At 30.0% G+C, this 11,963-nt stretch overlaps 1 protein-coding gene across 4 annotated transcripts in view; it reads left to right on the top strand.

Annotated features, from left to right (window-relative positions):
• LOC122529896 (trafficking kinesin-binding protein milt) overlaps positions 1–11,963 on the top strand; it is a 61,202-nt gene that overhangs the window by 47,225 nt on the left and 2,014 nt on the right. For all 4 annotated transcript variants that reach the window (XM_043656427.1, XM_043656419.1, XM_043656411.1 and 1 more), the window contains 6 exons: positions 5,537–5,613; positions 7,458–7,833; positions 7,950–8,185; positions 8,697–8,887; positions 8,977–9,216; positions 9,332–9,669. In XM_043656427.1, coding sequence (XP_043512362.1) covers positions 5,537–5,613; positions 7,458–7,833; positions 7,950–8,185; positions 8,697–8,887; positions 8,977–9,216; positions 9,332–9,669 — 1,458 coding nt within the window. The remainder of the gene's footprint in view (positions 1–5,536; positions 5,614–7,457; positions 7,834–7,949; positions 8,186–8,696; positions 8,888–8,976; positions 9,217–9,331; positions 9,670–11,963) is intronic.

Raw genomic sequence — 11,963 nt, 5'->3', positions numbered from 1 at the left:
AATTTTTGCTGTTTTGTTCTTTGTATATTTTTTTTTTTTTTTTTTTTGTATTATTTCGTATCGTAATTTTTACATTATTATTTATTGTACGTGTATGTGTTTTATGTATTTTTCTACATTTTACAATACACTTTGCATTACATTTAACAATAAACGTTTACAATACGATACGAAATAGACTTCTACCATGATTAGAGAACAAACTTTGTTTACATATGAAGTTTTTCTTGTTTCTCGAGAAGGCTAACTTAGAAATTTGATCCGAGAAATGAGCATTTACCTCGATTCGAATTATCTAAGTACAAACAGATGAATTTCTACTCATGCTTGTATTTACAGAACGTGCTTGCATGTCATGTTATTTCCGTCTAGATATAGTATATAGTCCTAGCTCATACTTAACATTATATATTGATGAGCAAAGAAACATTACAATTGAAGTTTGATTATACTTATAATTGAATCGTTCACGGACAAATTGATTACCTGCATTTTTTAAATCTTCTTAAATTTTAAATAAATATAGTTTACAATGCTTATTAGAATATTAGATAGTTTATTAGTGCATTGTACAGTCTAGAATTAATTAAATAATTATGAAAACAATTTTTAAAAAGAATGTACAGTGGAACTCTGTTTATATGAACTTGTCAGGATACAAATAGTTTATACATTTATATCTGATCAAATTATTATATTGTTGATATTAGAAAATAGATTATTAGAAAAAAAGACTTTCAGTTTAATAAGCAAGCATTGACTCTATACACGTTCAGAATATAAACTATGTCTTCAGTTTTAACGTAGTTGAAGTTTTTTTTTTTAATATGCATAGAGATAAATTATTTGAATTACGATTTCTTCGATTGACACTCAAAATGATTGAAAATTTTTTAATTCAAAACTGCCATCTTCAAGAAACTTTCTTGGTTTTGAAAATTGTTTGATAAATTAGTGGTATAATACATAATTACTATAATATAATAATAAAGTAAAGTTTTTACTATAGTATACTATACTATATTATAGTAATTTATATTACACTATATACTATAATATGTTTTACTATATAATTATAATATATATTAATACATATATAATAATATAGTATAATAAATAAATAAAATAGTAGTAAATAATATTTTCTGCAAATAAATGGTGAATGTATAAAAAAAGTGCCACGAACTAATTTGTACACTTGATAAATCCAGAAAGTTTTTATAATCGTTATACTACAGTTCTTTCATCGCTTGTTCTAACTTTGCACATTTAAACGCCGAATCACACATGAATAATCAATGAACGGACGTATAGTTGGAACCTTCAAATTCAACCTTCAAAGATTGGAAACTTCATATTCTTCAATTTCATCTTGTATTTCTAATTGAAATGCCGAGTCATATTATGGTGAAGTCGTAGAGTCTGTAAATATAAGTAGAAGTTTATTCATTTGTATTATATATACCTTATTTTTTTATTTAAAAGCGAAACTTCATATGAGAAACTTTATATTCTAATTTGCACTATTCTGTTCTCGTTTACATCACAAACTTGATTGCATCCAGTATGTATATTTTGATACATTTTATACTTATGTAAGATGCTTTGTTCTAACACCGTGCACCGTGATTTTTGTAATAATGTAACAGAACATAATTAATAGTTAATATGTCAAATAGGCAACAAAATATAACATTGAATATTCCTTTTTAAGAATAAAACTTACGAACAAATATGCACAATATTTTTACGATAGTATAAAGTTAAAATTGAATTCAATTTATAGATCATTTTTTGTTTTGTATCTACGAACCTTTATTTATAAAGGGCAAAACTCACTATAGTCAGTCATTTATGCTTCTTCTTTTTTTTCTGCGACCAAAATACAAAGAGATATAAAGCAAAGCTATGATATTTCTTTCTGTATAGCAATTCTTCGATAGTTCATCTGTAACAATCTCATAGCAATCATCGTGTGCAACGAATAGCAATAATATCGGATGACTACCCGCTCTTCGTGAATCAAATGGTTATCCAAACAGAGCCCTAACACAAACGGTAGATTAGATTATTTAATTAGGGTCTAAAAACTATGATAACAGTAATGTGGACACGACATAAATCAGACACAATAGGACATTTTCATCTTCTAAGTTGCTAGAAAATTGAAGAAACCTCGCTTCTATCGGTTTCAGAAATTTTTAGAATTTCAAAGTTGGGGAAAATAGTTGACACTTTATGTCAACTCCCAAAGAATGCCAATTGGCCGATAACGCATGTATTATCGAGATTCTCACGGGCATTAAATTTCGAGTTCTAAGCTACCACACCATGGCTTTAGTCTTGAGTTTATTTTTCGAAGATAACGCGAATCCTTGGCCATGCCTTAACCTCTTGCGCTGGCCACTGATTGCGGACCATAACGAGTGACCAAACCGTATATAATCATTCGTCGCTCTTTTTGAACTCGTCGAATAGAATGATATCACTGGATAGAAATTATTGAGAAGTAATAAATTTATTATTTGTTTTGCCTAGGTTATATTTCAATATACTTAGAACTGAGAAAATATTGCAATTTTTGGGACAAAAAATTCTCGACGTGCGTAGCATTCGTTCCAGCGCAAGAGGTTAAGTGCATCATTCGAAATTCCCGAAAAGAATGGGTATATCAGTGACATGCGACTAGAAACGTATGAAACGTTAGAACATCCTGTGCTTATATTACGTTAGAATTACGATATTATAATATTTATATTACATTTGAACACGTTTTTTTTTTTAAATTATTTAATTTTTAAATACGTATTTATTATGAAATGCATTTGTTACGTTTCAATTTCATATTATTTAAAGACTTTGCAATTTTTTATTTAACTTTTTTTTTGTATTGGCCATTAAAATTTTCACGTTTATGTTCATCATAAATTATTAAAGAATTCATTCACATTTGCATGAAACATTTATCATTTCAAATCTGCGTTTTGTAACGAAAAAGTATATTTTTTAATTACAATTAACGTAATTCTAATTGTAGTTGTTATATTGTAGATATCCATGTGACTTTCGTTTCTCATTATCCTTTTCGCAAGTTTTCAAACCACAAGCAATGCGCTGACATAAACACGAATGTAAATTTATGCACGCCTTTTTTCAATCAAGCACTCTAGCGTAAGACAAACATCATTGATTTATTTCTTATAATTAATTGTTTAATTTTTATAAGAGTCTTCTTAAATTGAAAAATTAAAATAAATGTATTTCTGTGTTTTGTTGAACACATTTTTGTTTAATAGGGGAAAATATTATTTTCTTGTTAAATAACAATAAAAATGTATCTCAATCCTTCATTAAAAATTTAGTTCTGCATATGTGTAATTCATTAAAGTTTTTGATTCAACAAATAGTTCATCTATCAGTTCATCTATTTACCTACTTATTGTTAGTATTATATAATACTACATTAGTATACACCGTTAACATAGTAGTTATTTATTTTGTTCATTTAAATCAAATAGGAGCTTACTATAAAAGTTTTCGTATACTAAAATTGTAAATTATATGTAACGATTATATACTTCAATAAATAACCATTGTGACATTTATTTGTACCTTTCCCGGAGAATTGTTTAATTTACTGTTGACGTTATTTTTGTTGTCACTGAATCTTATATACCGTAAAATAGTACATCATAATATATTTGTAATATTATACCATTAGGATACTTAAGAAGCCGTATAAAGTGCAATGTAATAATATCCTCTTGAACACGTTATATCTTGTTAACCATATCAGTTTTATCATTACAAATTGGTAATGTAAAAGTTTAGCGTCCCTAAACTGTTACTAATTATATAAATAATGTGATACATCACTTTTTAAAACAATTTAAAAATGTTGTTGTCTCTGTACAGTGAATATTAGAGAAATAAAAGGAAATATTAAATATTAAATATTAGAGAAAAAAAAAGAAAGAATAAAATTATGTCACTTTAGGACAAAATATTGAGGGATAATTTTTAAAATTTATATACATGATGTAATATGTGGAAAACTCAGAAGCTGATCACTATGATGATTACGCCGTAGAAACATTTTTCATGTCAAGAGTTTAGTTATGGTTATAATATCGTATTGATTATATTATATGACTAAATTGAATGATCTTACAACTGAACTTACAATGAACAATTACTTACATTGGCTTTGAACCCTTTATATGTTGTTAATAATCAATTTATTCTGTAATCTAGAAACAAGTTTTATTAATATCAATTACCTCTCTTCTGTAGAAGTTAAAATTTGAAATAGAATGTTATGATCATATTGTTTTCTTATGTAATCTGGAATTGGTAATTATCCTTAAAAATAAAAAAAATAAAAATTAAAACTTGAAAAATAAAATTAAATTTAAAAAAGAATTAATATTATCATTAAGGAATGTTAATGTATGTAAAATTAAGATGTTTGAAGGGTATTGAATAATTTTTCAATTATTTTTGCTATTCTCTTTGAATATTTCTAAAAAGCCATAATTTTAAACCATAGATGTATTATTATATGTATTTATATTAACAAATTCTTACACAAATGACATCATTTTATTACATTTTTAAATATAATTGCCGAATACTTTTGTATGTAGACTTTTATTTTCATTATCGAATATTATTGAAATTTTTGTTTCTTGTCGTTATTCTTGTGAACTCATTTTTTTCTTTGCAAATCTTCTTAAATCAACCTATTTGTTTTCGATAAAATGATATAATCTTGTCAGACGAAAATGTGAACAAAATATCTTAAGATATATATATTTTTAGATATTTTTCATTCAAATAATATACATACTTTAATCCATCAGAGTTAGTTTCACAAATCGAAGGAAAATCTTTCAGAAATCCTAGGAATGGCGAAGAAAATTTGATTCGATGAAATAATTTCTTCTCCAGGTATTAACGTGAAAGTAAAGATGTCTAAGAGTTATAAATTGAAGAAAATCATATGCTTCTCTCGTTTAACTCAATCCAAAATCCTTTTTCATTTAATGATACTAAAAACTGATTGAATATATATATATACACACACTCAAACATCTGTCTAGATTTTAATAAATATTTTCTGTAATGTAATTAAACTTAATGTTAGTTACATGGCATTTTAAGCAGCAGTGTTTGCTACTTTTTTAATGAAGTACCAATTCATATAACAGATTTTTTATTAATTTGTAAATGAGGAAAATTTGGTAAATAACACTTTGGTACAAGTTTAGCAGGTTTAATTTTAAACTAAATGTATCATCATAGATACATCTAATATTCATAGAATTTTATACATTAATTTTTTATTATTATCTTTTTTACTTGCATTGCTTGTAAAATTATTTTATCCCATTGGTTTATTGCTTCTTTGTTTAATAATGACACTACATATATATATATATATATATGTAGTTTGTAATATATTTTCTAGTCATTTGCTCTTGAATACTATTTCTACTGGCAAGCATTACAAAATCGATTTTTTTTTTCATTTCAGTTTTATGTAGCAACCGGGTGAGCCAAATGACCAAGACTTATAATGATATAGAAGCAGTTACAAGGCTTCTAGAGGAGGTAAATGTAATCATTGATATACAGGGGGATATGGGGTTCAGAATATAAGCGCAAGCGGACCTGTCCGACCTCGAATTGGGTCAAGTTATACAGAAATCTACATATATATTTTCGAAATGACAAAAAAAACTAATTAGACACGATATGGATCTCATAATTTTATAATCTATATTTTGCAACAAATTATTGAATAACTGTCAAAATCACAGTTCCATTCTAGACTTGTCTATTAGTTATACTACATTCTGTTGTCTATATTACTACTAAATAATTTCTTTTTTTTTTTAATTAAAATCTTCGAATTTAATTTATGCTTGATTTCAGATCATTGAGGAGCTTTCTGCAATTGAGCTTGGCCCAATTGGAGATTATAATTTAAACGTGTAGTAATTATGTAATGAATATGTCCACGTTTTAATTCGTGTAATTTTTAACATACGTATTTACAGATGTATTAATATATTCAGGTTTTATTTTGCGTAATGTATAAAAAGATACTATGAATTCATTCACGTACGTAATTTCTAAAACGAACGTATGATCCTAAATTGTAGGTAATAATAAAAATTTTTAAATTTTGATTAACAAGGTTTAATCTTGCGATTGTGTCTTGATATTTAAAAAAAAACTAACAAATAAATTAACATTTGATAGCAGAAATTTGTAATATTTCTGACACTTAAAAAGCTTATGACCAATTATAATGCATGTATAATCAATTATAATGATATTATATATATATGTATAATTCGAGAGATGAAAGGAAAAATAGTCTAAATCGCAAGCTACAAATCCATATTGTGAAAGTCTGAGGTTAAGCATAACCTGTAATATTATAATATATAATACGTATTTTAATATACAATTGATACATAAAACTACACGAATTAAAACATGGATATATCAAGTGCCACACGTATTATATTTCGAATAAGCTCGGCAATAATCGGACTCGATTTAGTCATTTAATCTTTCATAATGTAACAAATATCTATAATACTACATATAGTTTTACATCTTAACCTCTTACGCTGGAATGACGTCGAGAACTTATTGTCCCAAAATTGCAATATTTTCACAGTTTTAAGTGTATTGAAATAAAACCCAGGCAAAACAAATAATAAATTTGTTACTTTTTAATAATTTCTATCCAGTGATATACCGATGAATACAAAAAGAGTGATATACCGATGAATACAAAAAGAAGACGAGTTATTGTATACGGTTTGGTCACTCGTTATGGTCCGCAATCAGTTACCAGCGCAAGTGGTTAAATATCATTAAATATATGTCCTTTGTACTTGATATCACAGATGTAAGAAATCTGAACGATAAAGAAATAATTATTTTCTATTTATCCCTCATCATTTTATTACTCTTAAACCATTAATAGATTTCAGTATTCTTGAATCAATTACGTCCAATCATTGCCAAATCGATTTGAAATCAAAACTTTTCACTTATTATATCAGAAGCAGTGCGCTAAAAACAGAATGAAATTTAAATTTTATCATTTTTTTTTTTTTATATCACCTTAACATGTATGATTTAACATATATCTTTGGTTGAAAAGTAAAGAATATCGATCACTCTAACGTAACGAGAAAAGTGCTAAATAGAATATTTCAATTAGAAATATTTAAAAAAAGGAGATTCCTCTTGAATTCTTATATTTAAAACTTCTTGAATTTTCAAGCTCGAGTTCTCAACTTTCGAAATAATCTCGCACGTCTATTGTCATGTACTTGCACAAAATCTGTTCGTACGTGAGAAGAAAAAAATAATTTTACAAATTATCGATTACCTTTTGTGTCTTAAACGTTAAATGGTTTATTGACTTGCAGAAAGAAAAGGATTTAGAATTAACCGCGCGTATCGGCAAAGAACTTTTATCGCACAATCAAAAACTCGAAGCCACAGTTACCAGTTTAGAGGCCGATGTAAAAGAAGCCAATGAAAAAATTACGCAACTCACGCACGAACTCGCAAAGAAGACAGAATTAATTCAGATATTAACAAATGATGCCGAAGAATCGAACTCCGAAGCCGGTACGCCCACCGGACTTCGCGGTATCAGTCTTGACATAATGCAAAAGAAAATCAGCTCTCTCGAGGATGAAAATAAACAATTAAGAACTGAATTTGTAAAATTGATGCATGACGCTGATAATTCGGAGGAACAGGAGGCGAAACTTGTCAAAGACATTGCTGCTCAACTCGGTTAGTCATTGAATTGTTCTAGATAAAAATTAATAAAAAAGAGAAAGAATGTTTAAAAGTTGATACTAATTGAAATTCCAAATTTGATTAATAAATAAATCATTTTTTTTGTGCAGCAAGTGCAAACATGGAGGTAGATGGAATAACCGAGGAGCTTGATAAACAGAAAGAAGAAAATCGATTGCAACATGAGCAAATTGTCAGTTTAACGGCAAAACTAGCTGAAACAGAATTGAGATTAGCACAGTTGATGGCCGAACATGATGAAGTGGGAGCTACTTTGCTCATCACCAGAGACAACCAGAATACTCTGGCAAACGAATTAGCTGAATTCAAAGATCGATATGCCGAGGTATGTTCACAGATGAAATTAGATTGTCAAATTGTCGTTCACTGACTTTCTTTTTAGAAAATCCATGAAGGACCAATATTGCTTTAATCCAACATTTCTGCTTTGCAATGGTTTTCAATTATATTGACACATTGATTGCTACGACGATCATTAGTGGCTATTAAAATAAGATGAATGTCATTAAGAACCAATTTTAAATAATATAAACAACTAGATAATATTATAAAATTATAAATACGCTTTCGTTGTACTTTATTGCAATATGATAGATTAAAGAAATTAAATATTTCTCATTCTCATTCTCAGAATGTGTAAATTTTGCGTGGCAGTCAACGTGTTAATTATAATATTGAAAGAGAAGAAATTTCAGTACGATAAGTTATTGCTTGGTTTTTAATGGATTGAAGGATAAGATTAAGCAATACATTCAGATTAGCTAAATCTAAAGCCCTTTTTTAAGATTATTTAAGCAATAATGATTAAATAATCTAAAAATATTTTTTACTGTAAGGTGGTGAATTTGTTAGCTGAAACTCAGGAACAATTACGAAAACAAAGGAAAAAAGGGATGCCAACTGTTAGAGGAGGATCTTTGTTCCCTTCAATGGGCGCTGTTCCACAACCAGATTCCATTGCTTCAGAATTGGAATCGTCACTTTATTCTGAACTCAGTTTAGACTCTGGTATCAGTGCAGATAGAATGTACGTTCTGTGTTTTATTTCTCATTAATATTTTTTACTTTGCTATGATTCATTATTCAAAATTTTCATTAATTTCATTTTTGATACAGACCAACGTATAAGAAAGTTTTTGAAACAGTGAGGAATGTGTCAAGAAATGCATCTTGTCCAGATGCAAGTCAGTTCCCACGAATAGGTTCAATGACAGTGTCAACTCTGTCAAGTGGTTTTACCGGACCGCGAATGAGTTGTGGACAAGTTCGACCTATAAAATCAATATTTCCTAGTTTGGATTCCACTGGGCACAGTGATTCAGAAGGCTCGCTTATTACAGATTCTGAAGATTATCCGTAAGTTTAACATTTTCATTCGTACGTGAAAGAAGTCTGAAATTTTGTTTAGTAGTATTTCTTTAAATACTAACTCACAATTACTAAATCAATGATTACTTTTTAACATCTTCAGAGGACCACAGCAAACAGGAGTGCCAGGTGCTCCTGGTGCAGCAGATTTAGAAGCAGCACTACGTAGATTGACACCTGCAGAAGTTCTTACAAGGCGCGCTTGTCTCAGTAGCGGGACAGGATATAGCTATGATTATGATGCCGGAACCCGTTCACCATCTACTTTCGTACCTATTGGTTGTAGAACTCCAGACAGTATTATGTCTACAGGAAGCACTGGGAATTTAAGTGGTTATGGTAGCAATTCTTGGAGAATTCCTGAAAAATTACAGATAGTGAAACCTCTCGAAGGTTCACAAACTTTACATCATTGGACTCAATTAGCTACACCTACGTTAGGTAATATTCTATAATTCTGTATTAACCCTACGTTAGGTAACATTCTATAATTCTGTATTAACCCTATGACTCTCATTCACCATATGATTTGATGCCGCAACTCAAGAGGTGACTCTCGCCCACTTGGTTTGATGCGGAAACTCGATGCGCGGCAATGACTGTTTACGTTTAGTTTCTTTGAAACGGATTCCTACGCTCTTTCTGTATAATCTTATGAAGTGTAAAATGACACCCCTTCAAATGGAGATAAGATTTTCTTATCTGAAATTAGTCCGCAACCACGAACCGGACTGCATTTTCGGCATTAGTTCGAACTTGACAGTCGTGACAGGACTACTAAAGTTAAAGTTTTTGATCCCTGTAAGCATGGAACGTAGTAATGAAATAAGCTCAAGTGAAGATGAGTTTGATTTAACGTTGCTTAACGAGGAAATTACATCTATACACAGAGAGCTTGACGATACAGAGAATAACAGCAGTGCTGATGATAGTGACGAAGTAAGAAGGCGAAAGATCAGAGTAATAGACAATGAATGTGACAGCGATATTGATACTACAGAAGACTCACAATCAGACAGTTCTGAATGGATTAGTTGTACTGAATCTGAAGAAATACCTTCAAAAATACCGTTCATAGCCGGCGACACTCTTGCAGGACCGCACGTACACCCAGATAAGAAAGAACCATTGGATTTTTTCAAACTGTTTTTTATTAATGAACTCAGTTCGTGAATGAAACAGTTATTGAAAAAATGAAACAGTTATGCTAGAAAAAAGTTAGAAGGAAAGACATTATCACCGTACTCGATATGGCGAACTTGGCACAATGTAACTATCGAAGAAATGTGGGCATTTATTGGTGTTATAATAAATATGGGGACAATGCCGTTGGCAACTTTACAAGAGTACTGGTCACGGAATGATGTCAGTTACATGCCTTTTTTATTCAAACAAGTTTACGAGAGATAGATTCAACCAGATTTTTTGGATGCTTTATCTAAAGACAATCCCAACACAAGATGCAGGTCCACGAACACGCTTACAGCTAGTAGGCTGCTTCCTTGATTATATAAATTCGAAATTTTTGAAGTATTTTACACCGGAAAGAGAAATTTGTGCGGATGAATCTACTATCAAGTTCAAAGGTCGGATTTCCTTACAACCCGAAGAAACCAACCAAATGAGGTATTAGAGTTTATACGATGACAGACTCAAATACTGGCTACATCTGTGGCATTCTTCTTTATTATGGAAGTTTGACAACGGAGAAGTTGATAAGGTCCGACCTTCCGGTATCAACGAGAATACCGTTCCACCTTTATGCAGTGCTGCTGGAGAAAATACCTTGTGCTCAAGGACACCGATCGTTATTATACGAGCTTTATCTTGGCTGAAGAATTATTGAAATTGAAATGCCAGCTGAACAGGAACTATCTTAACAAATAGAAAGCATATACCAGAACAAATAAAAAAAACAAAATTCCGCAAGAAATCGACAGTAGCATACCGCAAAAGAAATACATTAGTTTTAGCATGGAAGGACAAGAGGGTTGTCACATACTTGACCAACTGGAACAATGCAGGAATGACTCCTATAAAACGAATTTTATGAGGTGGAATTGAAGTTACCGTCAAAAAGCCTACTGTAGTAATAAATTATATAAAACATATGGGCGGTGTCGATCGTGCAGATCAGTATACCTCAACGTACTGTTTTTTAAGAAAATCGTTGATTGTAAGAAAATCATGGTAGTGTAAACTGTTTTTTGAGGTTTAGAAATTTGTTCAATAAATTCATATATTCTATATAAAACCACTAAACAGCAGAGAAGAGAACAGCCGTTTAATCACTTGCGGTATGTGAAAACTTTAGTTCACCAACTGACTTAAGATTTTCACCAGCCACGTGATCGAGCCTCGATCTTTAACCTCCGATTCCGAAGACATCTGCTTGAATGGAAAGCTGCATAATATTCTAACAGGAATTAGGAAGGATTGCAAAGTCTGTTCTCAAAGAAATAAACCCGGCAAAAGATACAACATATCACTGTAATACTTGACCCGTCAAGCCGGGCATGCATGTTGGCAATTGTTATATGAAATATCATACACAGCAAAATTACATAGACTAATATTTAAGAAATTATCTTCATAAAGGTATAAAGATATATAAAATGTTAAAATATAAAAGTTTTGTACATTAATTTGTGTATGTAATAATTTTAAGTTAGGGGTAAGAAATTCGTCAAAAATGCTGTGAAACGTCTCGAGTTGCTGATTCGCCGCGCGAAAAA

This window comes from Frieseomelitta varia, unplaced genomic scaffold (assembly GCF_011392965.1).
Source record: "Frieseomelitta varia isolate USP_RPSP 00005682 unplaced genomic scaffold, Fvar_1.2 scaffold_131, whole genome shotgun sequence".
In the NCBI taxonomy this organism is placed as follows: Eukaryota; Metazoa; Arthropoda; class Insecta; order Hymenoptera; family Apidae; genus Frieseomelitta; species Frieseomelitta varia.
The sequence above is the reverse complement of the archived record's forward strand: the minus strand, read 5'-3'. Positions and strand labels throughout refer to the sequence as shown.